The sequence below is a fragment of the Haliotis asinina genome, chromosome 8, assembly GCF_037392515.1.
Source record: "Haliotis asinina isolate JCU_RB_2024 chromosome 8, JCU_Hal_asi_v2, whole genome shotgun sequence".
Lineage (NCBI taxonomy): Eukaryota > Metazoa > Mollusca > Gastropoda > Lepetellida > Haliotidae > Haliotis > Haliotis asinina.
Window position 1 is genome coordinate 60,862,361 of NC_090287.1, and position 17,112 is coordinate 60,879,472.

Consider the following 17,112-nt stretch of genomic DNA (forward strand, 5'->3'; position numbering starts at 1 on the left):
ACAGACAATTTGGTTTATTTGCTGTTGAATACATGAACTTAAAAACTGTACAACAGTATGAGATATCTTGGTACACAAGCAGTGGTGGATTCGAGATGCCTATGATCATCTCAATGAACACACACTGTGCAAAGACGGCATTGGTAATGGTCCTTCAAGGATAGTCAAATGTCCTCTAAAATTAATAATATTTACCAGCTATCATATTTGCAAAATGTCCTCATTACTGAAGAGGCCTTGTTTATGCAATTTTCCTGTCCTGCTGAATGGGACAGGAGCCTCTGCCCTTTGTACACAATGTGGTATATAGTCTTTTAGCAAGATCATCCTACAACACAAACATCTACCAAGCAAACACATCATTACAAACACATGGTATGACCATCTGACATTCAATGGACACGATTTAACTACCTATGTGAAATAACATGGTGCTTATAGTACAAAATTCAGTACATGACAACCTGTATTCACTTCATGATTTACATACAATTTACTCCAAATCAACACTGTGTGACCTAAGAACTAACAATCGCATTAAAACCCACAGAAACTGAGATTCCTTACAACTGTACTAAAGACAACTTTTAAATGACACTAATGCTCAAATAATGTTCCATCTACAAATATACAACAATATGGATTAGCATTACATTGGACAGTCTTATTTTGGGTCTTCAATTCTTCATGATTGACAAAGTGATTGACCACATACTAAGCCTGCTATGTTCACTGACAATTGCACGGTAACCATGGTAACATGATTTAGAATAGCTGCCATGATTTTTGAGGCCAGCAGATATGATGTTTGCAACACCAGACAGTCAGTGTGCACATGGCCTTAACCCTGTGCCCAACATACACGCTGCTATGGTAGACAAAGGGTTAAATGATAACTGCCTACACAGCTAATCTAACCACAACAGTTAAGGAAAAGAATTCATGTACATTCAACCATAAGCCCTACTTGTCATTAAAGGCACACATTTCGAAAACTAGTTACCAATGTCAGAAGTGTGTTCAACAGGTGACATGTTTAATGCTTGTGTATGAATTTCACATCTAACACCCACTATTAAAGAGGAAGCGCTATGTATGAATGCCAGGTGTTTAAGTACATGTTTTGGGGATGAATGTGCTGCATTTCAATACAAAAACAATGGAAGTTGACAAATGTTCATGGAAATGGTAATGAAAAAATATTTTGGTTGAACATTTGTACACATGGATCACCATTCAACTCTGTCATACCATTCAACATGCTGATGTCACAGGTCAGATCGAGGGAAATCAGAGACAGTCTGAGTATTCTGATAATGAAGGAATTGCCAATGTCATGTTAATTCCTATATAACTAACACCATCAGCCCTAGGCAAATTGAAAACTCAAATGAGATAATAATTTATGGCTGATGTTTCTAAAGTTTCACTTAAGCTAGAACACATGTTAGTATTGATGTTAAGAGTACACCAAGCAAGGGAAATCAACACTATATGGTAGAATGGATATTTCAACTGATAGTTAAATACTGGTGAAAAGTAACAATTTGTAATGACTTGATGAGGTACCAAACAAACTCAACCTGGGGACACTTGTCAGAGAACATAGACAGGGAGTCTAACATGAGCTGAGAACTGAACTTGTGTTGCATAACCAATATTTGGCAGGCTCATTAAAACTCAGAACACCTAAAGTTGTTCTTAATATTTGTTCATACAATGGCACAAAGATGCCCGTTAAGCAGAGAAACATTCAATCTTACACAGTTAATGTTGTAAAAACTTTTGTTTGAAATGTCATGAAAATAGTGGATGATATGAACAAAACAATGATAACATGAAATCTCTTGACACATCGCATCCTCACAGGTACAATGTAAATTACTGATCAGGACATGTGATATACGAGCTGCATAATCCTGTCGCCACGGAGGAACTATGCAGCTAGTCCACTTACAAAATACTGAGAAACAATTCATTTTGAAGGAACAGATCACTACTGCTAAGTATTGTTTTACGCCGCTTTCGCAATACTCCAGCCATATCACGGGAGAGGACACAAGAAAACGGGCTACCCAAATTGCCCTGAAAAACCAATCGACAAGGAGAACATCTTTTATCAGTAACTGATCTACCAGATAATTAAATGCAAACATCATTTCATCCTGACGGAAGACACCATGGACGTCATGGCAATTGACTGACTGTGTTTGGAGACAGTGTAAGAATGGAACCGTGTTACCATATCAACAGTCCTGATCAAGTCCTACCCAGAAGTTTACTAGATCATAACATATCTTAAAAGAATATTGGTCCTGTTTGTAACAGTGACTGGCTATCATAGGGATTTTTCTGTGCGGTGGTGCTTCCTGCCCCAGTCATCCTTGGCTGCTGGTACTGGGGTGCCGAATGACTACTCACAGCAGGTCTTTCTAGTTCTCGATAGTCAGGTCGCTTGTTGTAATAGTCGTAACCGTTAGGGTAGCCTTGGCCATTTTCCTGAGCTGGGCGTCGAGCAGGAGGGGGATAGTCTGACAATCTGCAAAATATTTAAAATGGTCTTAAATCTTAACAGAGTACAGTGTCTAATTCATAATTCATACAGTACTTACAAAAGTTAAAGAACATGTTTCTTTCATATATACAATTTGTCACGGTTCGGGGGAGGGGGGGTACCGCAACATGGTCTTCAAATCGAGGGTAATGTTTAACTTTTTTCAAGCAGCATAAACCACAGGTAGACTGTAGCGCAAATGGGTTGTGCAGCATAGAGAAAAGGACCAATCTTCTTACATGCCAAAATAACATATCGCTACCATCAAGGGTACACTCCCATTTCTTCACTTGGTTGTGCTCTGCTTTCCTTCCTCATGTTTAATAATTACTTGCACGTTTTATCAACACTTTAAATGCCACTCACGGTATTCAGAACGTTCTTCACCTCCATTACCTCTGCCAGCTTCCGGCTGAACAGAGTGACAGAACAAGGACAAGCAGAAATTAAAAAGAAATACTATTTTGCCTAATTTTATCTTGAACCTGTTGGAGTTTATTTGTCTTATCTGTCCTCGCTATTGCTAGTATTTTCGTAACATTTATTCTACATAAAAACATTTCTGGTGCAATGGGCGAATGAAGCAGGGGATGTAACTGTAAGTATTCCATATGGAATAATTACCTTCTGTTCCTTCACTCTGTTGAACCGAAAGCTGGAAGGGGGAATGGACGCGAAGAACAGTCTGATATACCACGAGTTGCACTTAAAATGTTGAATAAAAACTATTTCACCTGAGTAATTCTTCAAAATGGGGGTGGAAATGCGAGAGCACAACCCAGTGAAGAAATGGGGGTATACCTTTGATGGTGGTTATATTTTATTTTGACATAAAAAATATTTTTCGAACCAAAGTGAGGGAAGTATGTTGCCAACAGTGTTGGCTCAAGAGAGGGTTTTTGAGTGTTTTGACTCATCAAATTCAGTGAGGACCCCATCTATTTTACATCTGCCCATCTATTTAACATTAGAGGGGGGCCAGAAACATTATTTTCATCAATCTGGACCCACTCAAAATTTCATCCAAATCTAACACTGGCCAACCTTTGCTCACTTCACTCGCATGTAAGAAGAGTGGTCATTTTCTCTATGCTGCACAACCCATTTGCTCTACAGTTTGCCTGCGCATAAACGGAAACCTTCACAACCATCTAGTTGCCTTTAACCTCCACACAAACCTGCAGAGTGAGTGAGCAAACTGGGTTTTACGTTGCTTTCATCAATATTCAAGCAAAATCAGCAGATGACACCAGAAATGGGCTTCACACATTGTACCTTGGTGGGTACTGGAACCCACATTTTAACCACATGGCCAACCCACAGCTGCCAACAATCTATAGAAGTACTAGCCCACTCATTCTAATCTCTAGTCCTCCAAACCTTACAGTCAGTCACACTAATGGACAGCTGCCAGTGATTAATGTTGAACATGGTTCTTGATAAAGAACATCTAAAACTACAATATAATTATAATATCAAAGTATCACAGAGTTGCTGAAATATGAAGTCACTTCTAGAAACTGAACTGTTCATGAAATGCTGGAATCCACACACAACTATGCTGTTCTTAATCATGCCATGTGACATAAGAAAAGACTTACTTACGGTCGTTCATAGTATTCTGGGGGCGGTCTGGCCACTGGGCTACGCTCTCTATAATATGGGTCTGACGGTACATCCAGAGGCCGTGTTCTCTCATAGGGACTTCTTTCATATGGACTTCTTTCCTCTGGGTACCCATATCTGTCTCTGGGTGGTGGTAGCATTCGATCCCTGGGATCAGGATATGCTGCACGTCTGTCTGGAGGAGGTAGTGGCCTTTCCCCTGAGGGCAATCTCTCCCTTGGAGGATAACGATCACCTGGGGGTGGGGGTGGAGGCATCCTTGGTGGGTACCTATCACTGGGAGGAGGTGGTCTGTAGTAAGGATCCCTTTCTGGGTAGGGATATCTGTAATAGGGATCATATCTGTCATAGGGATGAGGTGGTGGATACCGGCTCCCGTAGGAATCTCGGAGTCCTCCACCACCTCCGCGTGGAGACCCCCTGCCGGAACCCCTGGCAATACCTCCTCTTCCCCTGCCCCTGCCACCACCGCGAGCTCTGGAGACAAACAAAAATGCATCTGGCATAAGTGGAGGTAATGTAAAGGATGAATTTAATGTAATTTTTTACAATGCTCAAAATAACTGAAAAAAACCCTGAGTGTCAACGTACCTTTCTTTTCCACCACCTTCAACCCGCTTCCCTGTGGATCGCTGAAAAGACATGCAAACAAATGAGAACACAACTGATCAAAAAAGCAATATTTTCTGTTGATTTTAAACCAATATTAGTTTACTTCTGTTATAATTTCTGCAGATGAAAGACTTAGATCAAATTGCTGGTGAATGTGAACCACAATGAATAATTTTGAACTTCAAAGTCCTTTGGTAACAAAGCTTTTGATGTAATGATCTCTTCTGCAAATAAGCTTTATCGATAGCGTGACAAATTTCTATAGCAAAAGGATGATGATCAACATTCCACAAATCATCAGAGTATGTTCCTCTCCTATTTTCTGAGTTGATCATCTAGTAAATTCCACAAGAAGAGCAGAGTAACCTATTACCATCTTAAAATATTGTGAACTCCATGTGTTGGAGATAATAATGATTATTACAGGATATTTATATAATGCGTGTATCCAGGCAACTGGAGCATGCTCAAGGTGCTGGCATTTCCCCCCCTCCATCAATGGATGTCAACCTCAGTGGCACATCATACTATCAATCTCAATCTCCTGAGGATCATACATAAAGCCTACATAAAGACCTTAACAAGATACATGTTTTATCAACTATATACCTCAACTCTCATTCTGTGTCCATGGATTGAATATCCATCAAGTTCTGTGATAGCAACTTGTGCTTCATTGTCATCACTCATGTGCTGAAAAATATGGCAGATATATCTGGTGTTACAAATGAAAAGTAGCACTTACATTTAACATCAGGTTAGAAAGATATTTGAGTTCTCAGGCGATCAAAAATAAGTCATGCAGATAATTTTATACACAAACCTATCAAACAACTCAAACTGCACAAGAATCAGTTAAAAATATTATATATCAGTTCCAGGAATTCCACTTAATGTGACTTACACTATGTTTGTTGCTTAACACAGCAATTCTAATCTGGACCAGAAAAATGACATCATAAGCATGGTTTTGGGGGTTGGGACATAAAGTCATAAACAAAGTCAGTGAGTCAATCCATGCAATAGGGTTTATTGCTTATTATGATAAGCACGAGTTGCACAGGAAAATATACCATAATTTACAATCTTACACATTATTTTATACACTGAAAAACAGTTACAAGATGAACCTTAAAGGGAGCAATGAGTTCATTGAATAGTTCACACAATAAATATGTTACTCACATATAAATAAACTCACATAAAAAGATGTGATAAACAAATTCATTGTTCTCATCATTGTTATTATGAGACGTTTTACTTTTACAAGACAGAACTTCTCTTTCGGGATACAAATAACGCCTAGTCCAGATTCAATTATTCATTGACAGCTGCCATGTAGTTGGAATAATGCTGAGAGTAGCATAAAATTAAACGCACTCACTTACTCTTGCCTTAAGGACACACTTTTCCAATCAACACTGAAGGAAAAAACTATGTTTTTGGTTTTTTTGGCAGTAAGAATAATACGATTTAATAATCAGTCTCTGTATAATGGTCCAAACTAAACAAGATATTTTGTTATTTTAAGTGTAGTCTCAGTATGATCATTCATCCAGTCTTCAAGATCATTCCAGAATGTTTGTGTTACTACACACTCCCAATAAACATGACAATTATTTTCATTCAGCTCATTACAAAAACAGCAAACAATATTGTCAACAAGTTTCATTTTAAATAGTTCCGTTTTTAGTATAGATAATACTGTGTACAAACTTGTATTGAAAATCAAGTAGTTTAACATCTTTCAAACCATTTCTATAAGTGACTATGTTTTAATCATGAACATATTTAACAAGAGATTTACATTAAGATGTTTTGACCAAGTAAGAGAACAATTACTACTTTCACTGGACAATGGAGAAAACAATAAAGCATGATGAAACTTTTTGAGTAACTTTTACATTTTAAAATTTTAACTATACTCTTCAAAATAAAGTAGGAGATAATGAACTTTCAATTTGGATAGGAAGTGCAAATGTTAACAAACATTTCCCTCTATTACCACTCCTAAACACAATGCATGATATGCACGTGCACAGTGCAATAGCCCCATACACGTGCATGGGGTCCCATTCTTGATTTTGACGTTTTTTCATGGTCGAGAAATCACTTACAACATTAATTTGACACTCATTTTGCATCACACATTTGTATGTGTTTTTTCTAATCATTTGTTTTAAAATGAAAATCGTACACATGCAAATTACATGCAATACACCAATCCTCTTTCAAAAGCGACTACATTCCAAATAATTATGGTTGTAAGGAAGTGCAAATGGCAATGCACTCTCAAACATTTAATAACATCATTTCAACACTGACTGACTCCGATAAATCTCCTAAATATTTTTAATCACAAATAAAAAAATGAAGATCCTCTACTTTATTTGAAGAGTATATGAATTGTATATTCATAATACTTTCAGTATCTCCATTTATGCACTTTCTATTGTTCTTACACTGTCTACAACAATGGCTAGAGCTGAAACAAAGTTCATTTCAGAACATTTCCACTCCAGGGTAATAAGAACAAGTTTAAGTTCATAATGAAAACAGAGGAAGGTCAACATTTTCTTCATTATAATGAGCATTTTATTCGGGATAGTATCTGTTCAAATGTTATTGGCGACATTTACCATGTACTTCAATTTCAAATTCTGCTACACTGACTATGCACATGATGATAAGAACAAAACATTAACACCATGACTTCAGTTCCCATGGCAGCAGGAACTGTACACAATTACAGAGATGCCAACCCCAAAGTGTTGCAAATAGTAGTGGGAAAAAAATTAGACCATAAAATTATCGGTTAAGTAAATACTTAAAATCATGATGGATTCTGAAAGCGACAATATGACACTACAAGAGTGAAGCTTCAATTTCACATGCTGCTTTGGTATAATGCAACGCAAGGAATGGCCATGTTGTTAAATCATTCAGACTGTTTTCAATGATGATCATGATGATGGTTTCTTAAACAACTTTTTTGGGTGGAGTCTGGAAAATTTTCAAATATCAGAAAGTAAATGTATTAAACTGTACAAAGGTACTGAAATCATCTTCAGATTTCTGATAGACAATTTAGCTGAAATTATGTTTGTTACAAACAAGGATTTTAGTTTAAATATGTCACTAAATGTGATGAATGGAGGGTAAGTGAAGTCTGAAAATGAGTCTACTTGACAATATATGGTTTTGTCCATATAGATCTGCGTGTTAACAAATTTGCTTCAAATTTCGTAGAATTTCTAGTGCAGCCGTCCTGATGTAGTTTAAGGCTAAAACTGTAGCTATTACGAGAAAATTGTAGAGTCTGAAATCTCTGCAATTACATGGAAAAGCCAAATATGGGTACTTTGGAAGCTGTCAAAACTGGCATCTCTCTAATCCAGCTAGTCATGACCACCGGCACAAAATCTCAGTCCCATTCATGGCTTGTACATCTATCATCAGCTCTACAATCCAGCACATTGTCTAAACCTGATTATTTCTTCAGTCCCAGTGAGTGCCAGTTTAGACAGCTTCCACTGTACATGTAAAATGACATTGGTACTCACCACAAAGCCATAGTTCCTGAGTACATCACATTCTGCTACATGTCCATATTTTTCAAACAACGGACGCAAATCATAAGCCTGTGTATCTGGTCCCAAATTTCCAATAAATATTTTCGTTGGCATATTGTCACTACAAGATAAAGATGATTGTTAACAACTGAAAATGTAAACATGAATGCCATGCAAAACCAGAATTCCCACAATGCACACAGCACAAATCAGGTTTCACTGAAGTTGCATTTGATGGAAATGAAAAAAAATAAGCAGTACAGAACAAACTTGAAATCAAATTTCACATAATCCTATTTTCACTTGTATCAGTTTCATGTTAAATGACAAACTTGATGCAATCTTAAATAAAGTTTCTTTCCACAGAAATAACTAATTAAGACAGATGTGTACTTTGATGCACATTTATCTCTATGTTCAAAAGGCCACAGTTATGGTTGCCTTTTACATTAGCAAACAAAATAAGAGGCCACCTCGGGCGTCCCAGATGTTAAAAGATTATCAGTTGCTACGTATGGTTCGCAGTGAATTCGCAGACCAGACTGGTTCGTAGATGTGGAAATTCGGTGGATTCATAGACGGACTGAGCAGTGGATTCGTAGACGCTAGTAAATGATGTTGTTCGTAAATGTTAATGATGAAAATTGGTATTATTACATTAGAGTAAACGAAAAGTGTTTGAGTTTAGTGAAATAAAACAATATATTAGGTAAGTATGATCTGTTTTTTTAAACAAAAATGATCACCGGCGTGCAAATAATATAATAAATAAATAATATTTTTAATCTCTGAGTTTTCTGAAATAAAAACCAAAATACATAATAGGTAAGACTGATCAACATTCAGCTACGGAAACAAGCCGAGAAGTAGCAGTGGTGAAGTAGGATAGGGTGGGTTGGTCACTGACAAATAATGAACAACACACTTGAATATACAAACAGTATTTTACAATAAAAACAACTCACTACTTACTGTTTAACACTCACAATCACAGAATTGATCAAAATTCAACTATACGGACACAAGCCCAGAAGGAGCAGGGGAGGTGGTGGGTGAGTCACCGCCAAAGTAGTTAACAAAATGCAATCAAAACAACTCACTAGTTATAATAAGCATTCAAACCAACTAAGTGCAACCGAATGGCTTCGATGAGTAAACAGTAAAAACTGTTTAACCTTACCTTATCTTATTCAGTGAGTGATCGAGTGAGATAAAGGTAACGTAAGATAATCTTCGCAATATAAGTCTAGTGGTTTATCAAAATTAATATGCTTGCAGAATAATATTATTCAATTATTTATAAACATCTATGAAATCACCATCTACAAAACAGTCTGGGTTACAAAATCACCGCATCTACGAACTGGTTCAGTCTACGAAAACACTGTCTCCTCTACGTGTATTACTCCTACATGTACACTGAACAATCAACGCTACGTATCCTTGACAGATATCCTTATGTTTTGTCATAATTGAACTGTTTGCGTAAATCTAAGATTTTTTAATTGCTGACTGACAAGGCCTGATTTTCTCAAGAATGCATCCCGTACCATACATTGAAATAATTACGCATGCTCGCACAACGAAATAAACAATGAAAATGTCATTTCGATGGTTCTGAGCTGACCACACGAAAATAGGGTACTTGATGTTGAATGCACACAATAATGGATGTTGGGGCGCAGGAAATGTGTTTATTTAATGCGTATTCAAACACATTCATTCGCGAGTGATAACGTTTACCAAAATACGAAATGTATTGATTCTTAAGACAGAAAGATGAAACCTTCAGATCACAAACATTCCACAAAGAACACCGGCATTTCGTACATCTAGTTTTCAAAAATATCGTAACGAAAGTGGGTTCCCTTTTAACCGCATACATTCACTTGAACAAAAAACAGCACACTTTTTAACTCGTAGCAAATAGTATACTTACATTTGCCTTCAATTCCTACTAAAATGCATTAAAACGACTAAAAGCCAACAAGCATGCTCCAGTGTAATGGCGGCAGGTACAGGAGACTCAAATGTTGAGGTACGTGATCTTTCATTGGCTGTAGCGGAACATTCGCCCAATCACTGAAGATGTTACGTCGGAAACGCTTCACCGAAAAGCATGGCTCACAGGCGGCATGGCAGAGGAGGCCATCGAAAGAAGCGGAAGAAATCGGCTCCAAGAATCACCGATGGTCAAAAGCAGTTCTTGAAAGAAACGGGAGAACTCCATCCATCCGAGTTAAAGTAAATTGTTTGCCACTTTGGGGATTTGTCGTTAAGATCAAATTATGACAGTTGAGGCACTTTGTGATAGCAAAAGTAATCTCCCTTGAGATAGATGTTCACAAACACGATATGGCCTAGATAATATCTTTCAACACAGTATGGTGACATTGTATTACACATACTTTATTGGTACCATTTTAAACTGATCTCGAGGAATCACTGATACGTGCTGTTGGAAATCTCTTTAGGTTTCCATAAGTATTAGTAGTAAGTTGTATTTCACAATAATATTTCTCTTTTTACCAAACGGTCCAAAGTCTTCATGATATGACCTACATATCCCATACGTCACTTTTCTGTGTTTTCAACCCATCAAGCTTTCAAGTCATGTCATTTTTATTAATTTACTGACAAGTGTGTAAAATATTGTGTTCTAATATATGGTTGGAATGCTATTTTGCAGGGTATGAAAAGGGTTATGCCTATACCCCCTTCCCTTTACAGGGTAGATTTCCTCCTTCCCAAGTGTACACCGTAATCTTCCAACACTGACATAAGTTCATTGATCGTTTTTTATACCTGTTCTAGTTTATTGAATGTGTAGATTTACCATGAGGTATGCATGTCAGCTTGTAATTTTGGATTTTTGATTGGGTTGGGGGTATGGGCAGAACTACTGGTCAGACAGACAGGTGTTTTGAACGCTGTATTTTCTTGTAAAATTTGCAACTTCTTCCTGTCTTGTTCTTCTGAAATGCACAGTTGTGATAGAACTTTAGTTTAATCAATTTTTTTCATGTCTTACTTGTGTTTTACCATACTTAATGATGTATGAGGAGACAAGTGTTCCTTAAATCTCATGGAATAGTTAACAATCATCCAGAAAACATGCTCAAAGACCAAAAGTTTAATGTGAAACATGTTATGACATCATGGAAATAGTTTTCTGCAGACCATTTCACTGTAATAAGCCTCTACCCATTTTAAGTAAGCACATCTTCCCAAAAATACCATTTAGTTAAGTAAACTTAATGTATTATGTCCATTACCTTAAACCTACACTCACTCTCATGGTTCTGCAACACACACACACACACACAACAAACATCACACCACTTATGCTGCATGCACATGCCCACTGTGATATTGCTGCAGTATTGCTAAAACAACATTAAATCATCCTCACACATACAATGCATGACAATGACAGTGACAGTACTTTACTCCCCCATGGGAAATCTTTTTTATATTTGAAGGTAGTCACATGGATAAATATTAAAAATGACACTGCACATAATATAACACAAAAGAACACAATATACAGACAAAGATAACAGTTGTTTTAAAGGCAAATACTTGTGGAAATAATAGAATCTTAAACTTTTTGTTTAATAAAGGGGCATTTGGTATCGGTGGCTCGAAGGCAAAAGATGGTATTTAGAAAATAAAACACGACTGGGATCAGATGAAATTCTTTCAGCAAGGTTAAGAACAGAGGAATTAAAAAGGGAAGATAAATCTGCGAGAGACACCCCAGAGATATTACCTTGATTTCTTTCAATAAAAATGGTTTTGTTAAGAAAGGATTTGTTTTTGATGTTAAGAGAGCCATAACAGAATTGAACTGAAAAAGTTAAACATCTTTCAACAAAACAATGATAAAGTGACAGCATAGTCTTTTTTATTATGTGCGACTATGCTTGTCGCAAGAGGCAACCAACGGGATTGGGTGGTCAGACTTGCTGACTTGGTTGACACGTCATCGGTTCCCAATTGCGCAGATCGAAGCTCAAGTTGTTGGTCACTGGATTGTCTGGTCCAGACTCGATTATTTACAGACCGCCGCCATATGGCTGGAATATTGCTGAGTGTGGCGTAAAGCTAAACTCATTCACTCAATCACTTTTTTATTATGTTAAAAGATCTCAGTTTGCGCATAAAATAAATCTCTGCTGGCATTTCTTAAAAAAAGAATCAGTGTTACCACACTGTAATTTTTTGTTGATAGTCCCACGATTCTGTTTTACAGTTTCAACAGTTTCCCCCTGCATATCAACAGACATAGTGTCACTGTTTTGGTTTCTAAAATCCACAATGAGTTCCTTTGTTTTTGCAACATTTAATTGCAGGTAGTCGTCATCACACCAGTGTACAAAATCCTTTACTTCGTTTCTATAATGAACTTTTGTCCCTTAAATCAGACTGACCAAAACTGCATCATCAGCAATTTTGACTGTCAGACAATCATGGTTATGGCTTACACAATCATTGGTGTAAAGAATGAAGAGCAAGGGTGAGATGACACAGCCCTCAGGTGCTCCAGTATTAGTGTACATAGTTGAGGACTTTTTCTGATTCACATGAACGCATTGCGGTCTGTTAATTAAGAATTGCTCAATCCGTAGTTAAAGGTTCCTGTTCACATGGATAAACGTTTTGCAGTAAAATATATGGTTGAATAATGTTAGAGGCAGAGGAAAAATTAATAAAAAGAACTCTTGCATAAGATTTAGGTGTTTCTGCATGTTTTTAAATTTGATTCAATATGACAACTTTAGCGTCTTAAGCAAAGTGAAGAGAGTCAGTGAGGTAGGTGTCCAGCATAAGGTATTGGAGAATTTAGCATAATCCTTGCAAAACACTTCATGGCTATTGACATGAGGGCAACTGGGCAAAAATCGTTCAATACAGATGGGGTGCTTTTTTTAGGCACGGGAATGACTTTTGAGGTTTTCCATACTGCTGGTATGATATGCTGATCCAATAAAAGTTGATAAAAGTCAACTAAAAGCATCCTTGTTGGCCTGTTTGATACCATCTATTATGGTATTTCGCTGGACGGTGAAGTCAGTGATGTCGAATCTTGAATAAAGCTAGTTTAGATCTTCAGTTTACTCCCTGTCATGTGCAATGATGACACATGATCCTGGTTTTCCCGCCTTTCCACGCCTGATGACTGTTGTCCTGGTAGAATTGTTGCTCCACTTTGTCTTTATCATCTTCCTTACATTTCTTCACATGCACATTAATGCATAGATGAATGGATTTTAGTTTGGTTTTATCACAACTACAAAAGGCTGTTTTCTTGTCATTAAACATGATTTTTTGCCCTTGCCATATATGGCTGGGTGTATATAGGGTTACCCTCCGTGTCCATCCGCCCGAAACAGGGAATGTACTCTATCCACTTCTCCACAAAAACGCTTACACATGTGCTTTCTTGGGGCTCTAGTGGTGTGCATCTCATATTTTGTTTTTGTAGTTTATTTTTTTGTTTTTGTAAGTATAGAGACATTTGAACTTAGGTACATTTTGCTGATTTTTCTATAATGATAGTGTAATGGGGGATGACATACTCCATTAGTATGTGACAACAGTCTGTCTTTAGATGTTTTAGACATTTATAAACATTAAGATTTTAATAATTTAACATTTTCTTATCTGCCAGAGACACTGTTCGACATTACACCAAAGTCAAAGATGAACCCGTTACTAAGAAGCAGGTGAGTTGATTTCTTTGATGGGCATTTTAGAAGTTGAGATGATGGAGAATGATGACAGTTTTTATGGTACATGTACAGTATGGTTCAAAATTATTGAGAATAGCTAAAGCATTTCATATTATTAAACGAGAACAAATCAGATAAAATTGAATGTATTGTGAAAGTGAACTGACCTTTTCATGTTGTGTAGGTAACAATTTAATATTTTATCAAGTCTCCTTGAGCTTCACGGCACAGTCTAAGATGGGTAGGCATACTTCCTATCAGAGAGGTTAGTGTCTCGTGAGTTATGCTGTCCCAGTATCGGACCACTTCTCTCTTCATGTCTTCAATTTTTGTCAACCCCTTTTGATTCACACATTCCTTCATCATCCCCCAAATGTTCTCAATGGGATTTAAGTCAGGACTATATGCAGGAAATGGTAATGCAGTCACATTTTTCTTCTGAAACCACTGCTTGGCATGTTTTGCGGTGTGTTTAGGATCATTATCTTGCTGCAAAATCCAGTCATTTCCATAAAACACATGTGCACTTGGAAGGAGAAAATTATCTAATATGTTAGTGTAGCGTTGACTTGTCAGATTTCCCTCAAACACACACAGCGGGATTGTTCCTAATAAGGGTATCCCTCCCTATAGATGAAACTTTGGGCTGTATTTATGCCGTCGATACAACGGTGCTGACGCAGACTTTGTCCATATTTTCATATTATCGGGATATACCCATATTGAGCTTTCATCAGTAAAAATCACATTTTCCTAGTCAAAGTTTTCATGTGCCAAACACCACTCAACACGCCTGTCTTTATGTTCTTGTTTCATGAGAGGAGAAGGAATTCCAGTCTTTTTCTCCCATCCAAGATCAATCAAATTTCTTCTAACTGTAGATTTTGATACAACTGTTGATCCCCTTTCTATCATTTCATACCTGATGTTGGAGATGCTTGCCCTTTGCTTTTTAGACGCTAAAATTCCCAGCCGGACGCGATCTGAGAAGTCCAATTTTCTGGGTCTCCCTGCTCCTTTCTGGTGCCCCAAATCCTTTCCCTCTTTAAAATTCTTCCTAATCCTATACACAGTAGAAAGAGGACTTCCTGTTCTCTCTGCCAGTGTATTTACATCATCAATTCCTTGATTACACAACTCAAAAATCAACCTTCTTTTATCTTCAGCAGACATTGTTGACAGTGCTGAGGAAAATGACGTCTGCTACAAATTCAGGGGAGGTAACTCTAATTGTACTATACTCAGTAGGCCAAGATGAGTTACCTCCCTTATACCATTACTTAGTTTTAAGTATCAGCGAATCAGTTGAGGTGTTAGGATAGCTCAAAGTAAGAAGAAAAATTCTCAATAATTATGAACCAGACTATATCACTTGCTTGACAACACCATGATATCTATGTCAAAAAGTTGCCTTTCACAGTAGGGAAGAAATTGTATGTCTATAAATATTGTCATCATTCTTCAGTTAAGTTTTTGTTGACGTTTGGTTGTGTTTTAAATTTCTTTCCCATGATCAGAGCAATATGCATTATTGTGTTTTATTTATTTCTGTGCTTTTTATGAGCCATGTGTTCTATTGTGTTCTATATTTAGCTCACCATGTGCTTCTGACTTGAAACCAAGTGAATTAAAGTCATTGCCCCTGTGTCTGTAGTGCTACATATACCTCTGCCCTGTGTCTGTAGTGCTACATATACCTCTACCCCTGTGTCTGTAGTGTTACATATACCTCTGCCCATGTGTCTGTAGTGCTACATATACCTCTGCCCATGTGTCTGTAGTGTTACATATACCTCTGCCCGTGTCTGTAGTGCTACATATACCTCTGCCCATGTGTCTGTAGTGCTACATATACCTCTGCCCCTGTGTCTGTACTGCTACATATACCTCTACCCCTGTGTCTGTAGTGTTACATATACCTCTGCCCATGTGTCTGTAGTGCTACATATACCTCTGCCCATGTGTCTGTAGTGCTACATATACCTCTGCCCATGTGTCTGTAGTGCTACATATACCTCTACCCCTGTGTCTGTAGTGCTACATATACCTCTGCCCCTGTGTCTGTAGTGCTACATATACCTCTACCCCTGTGTCTGTAGTGTTACATATACCTCTGCCCCTATGTCTGTAGTGCTACATATACCTCTGCCCGTGTCTGTAGTCCTACATATACCTCTGCCCCTGTGTCTGTAGTGCTACATATACCTCTACCCATGTGTCTGTAGTGCTACATATACCTCTACCCCTGTGTCTGTAGTGCTACATATACCTCTACCCATGTGTCTGTAGTGCTACATCTACCTCTGCCCATGTGTCTGTAGTGCTAGATATACCTCTGCCCCTGTGTCTGTAGTGCTACATATACCTCTGCCCCTGTGTCTGTACTGCTACATATACCTCTACCCATGTGTCTGTAGTGCTACATATACCTCTGCCCCTGTGTCTGTACTGCTACATACACCTCTGCCCCTGTGTCTGTAGTGCTACATATACCTCTGCCCCTGTGTCTGTAGTGCTACATATACCTCTGCCCCTGTGTCTGTACTGCTACATATACCTCTGCCCCTGTGTCTGTACTGCTACATATACCTCTGCCCGTGTCTGTAGTGCTACATATACCTCTGCCCCTGTGTCTGTAGTGCTACATATACCTCTGCCCCTGTGTCTGTAGTGCTACATATACCTCTGCCCGTGTCTGTAGTGCTACATATACCTCTGCCCCTGTGTCTGTAGTGCTACATATACCTCTGCCCCATTCAAGTTTCTGGACCACTAAAGTTGAAGGTTCATATGATCATCAGTGAGGACCTCCCTGTGTGCTTGAGATATTTTTTGTTAGTTTGTTTTATATGTAGGTCGATTTGTCCATGTTAAGTCAATGTTTTATCCTGATATGTATTTGTCTTTGTAAACACCTTCTGAAATGGCCTCACTGACAGAACTGAACTTTGTCATATGTATTTGTCCTTATGAAGACTCTATGTATTTTATTTGAATCAATTGAGTTTTTGTG

General features: G+C 37.8%; 2 protein-coding genes across 3 annotated transcripts in view; one reads left to right on the plus strand and one right to left on the minus strand.

The window, feature by feature from the left end:
- On the minus strand, positions 1 to 10,692 carry LOC137294101 (RNA-binding protein lark-like). The gene is made up of 6 exons (XM_067825053.1): positions 10,304 to 10,692; positions 8,356 to 8,485; positions 5,402 to 5,485; positions 4,772 to 4,812; positions 4,160 to 4,657; positions 1 to 2,539 (listed from the first exon to the last, which is right to left on the minus strand). Exons 2-6 carry the CDS (start codon positions 8,476 to 8,478, stop codon positions 2,299 to 2,301), a joined length of 987 nt encoding a protein of 328 aa, XP_067681154.1. The 5' UTR covers positions 8,479 to 8,485; positions 10,304 to 10,692; the 3' UTR covers positions 1 to 2,298.
- The window catches only part of LOC137294100 (U3 small nucleolar RNA-associated protein 25 homolog), a 24,648-nt gene continuing 17,994 nt past the window's right edge, over positions 10,459 to 17,112 (plus strand). The window contains exons 1-2 of one of the 2 annotated variants that reach the window (XM_067825051.1): positions 10,459 to 10,608; positions 14,039 to 14,093. In XM_067825051.1, the coding sequence (XP_067681152.1) occupies positions 10,484 to 10,608; positions 14,039 to 14,093 (180 nt within the window). In that variant the 5' untranslated portion in view covers positions 10,459 to 10,483. Of the gene's footprint in view, positions 10,609 to 10,676; positions 10,858 to 14,038; positions 14,094 to 17,112 lie in introns of those variants that run through there. The other variant, XM_067825052.1, reaches the window with a different exon arrangement.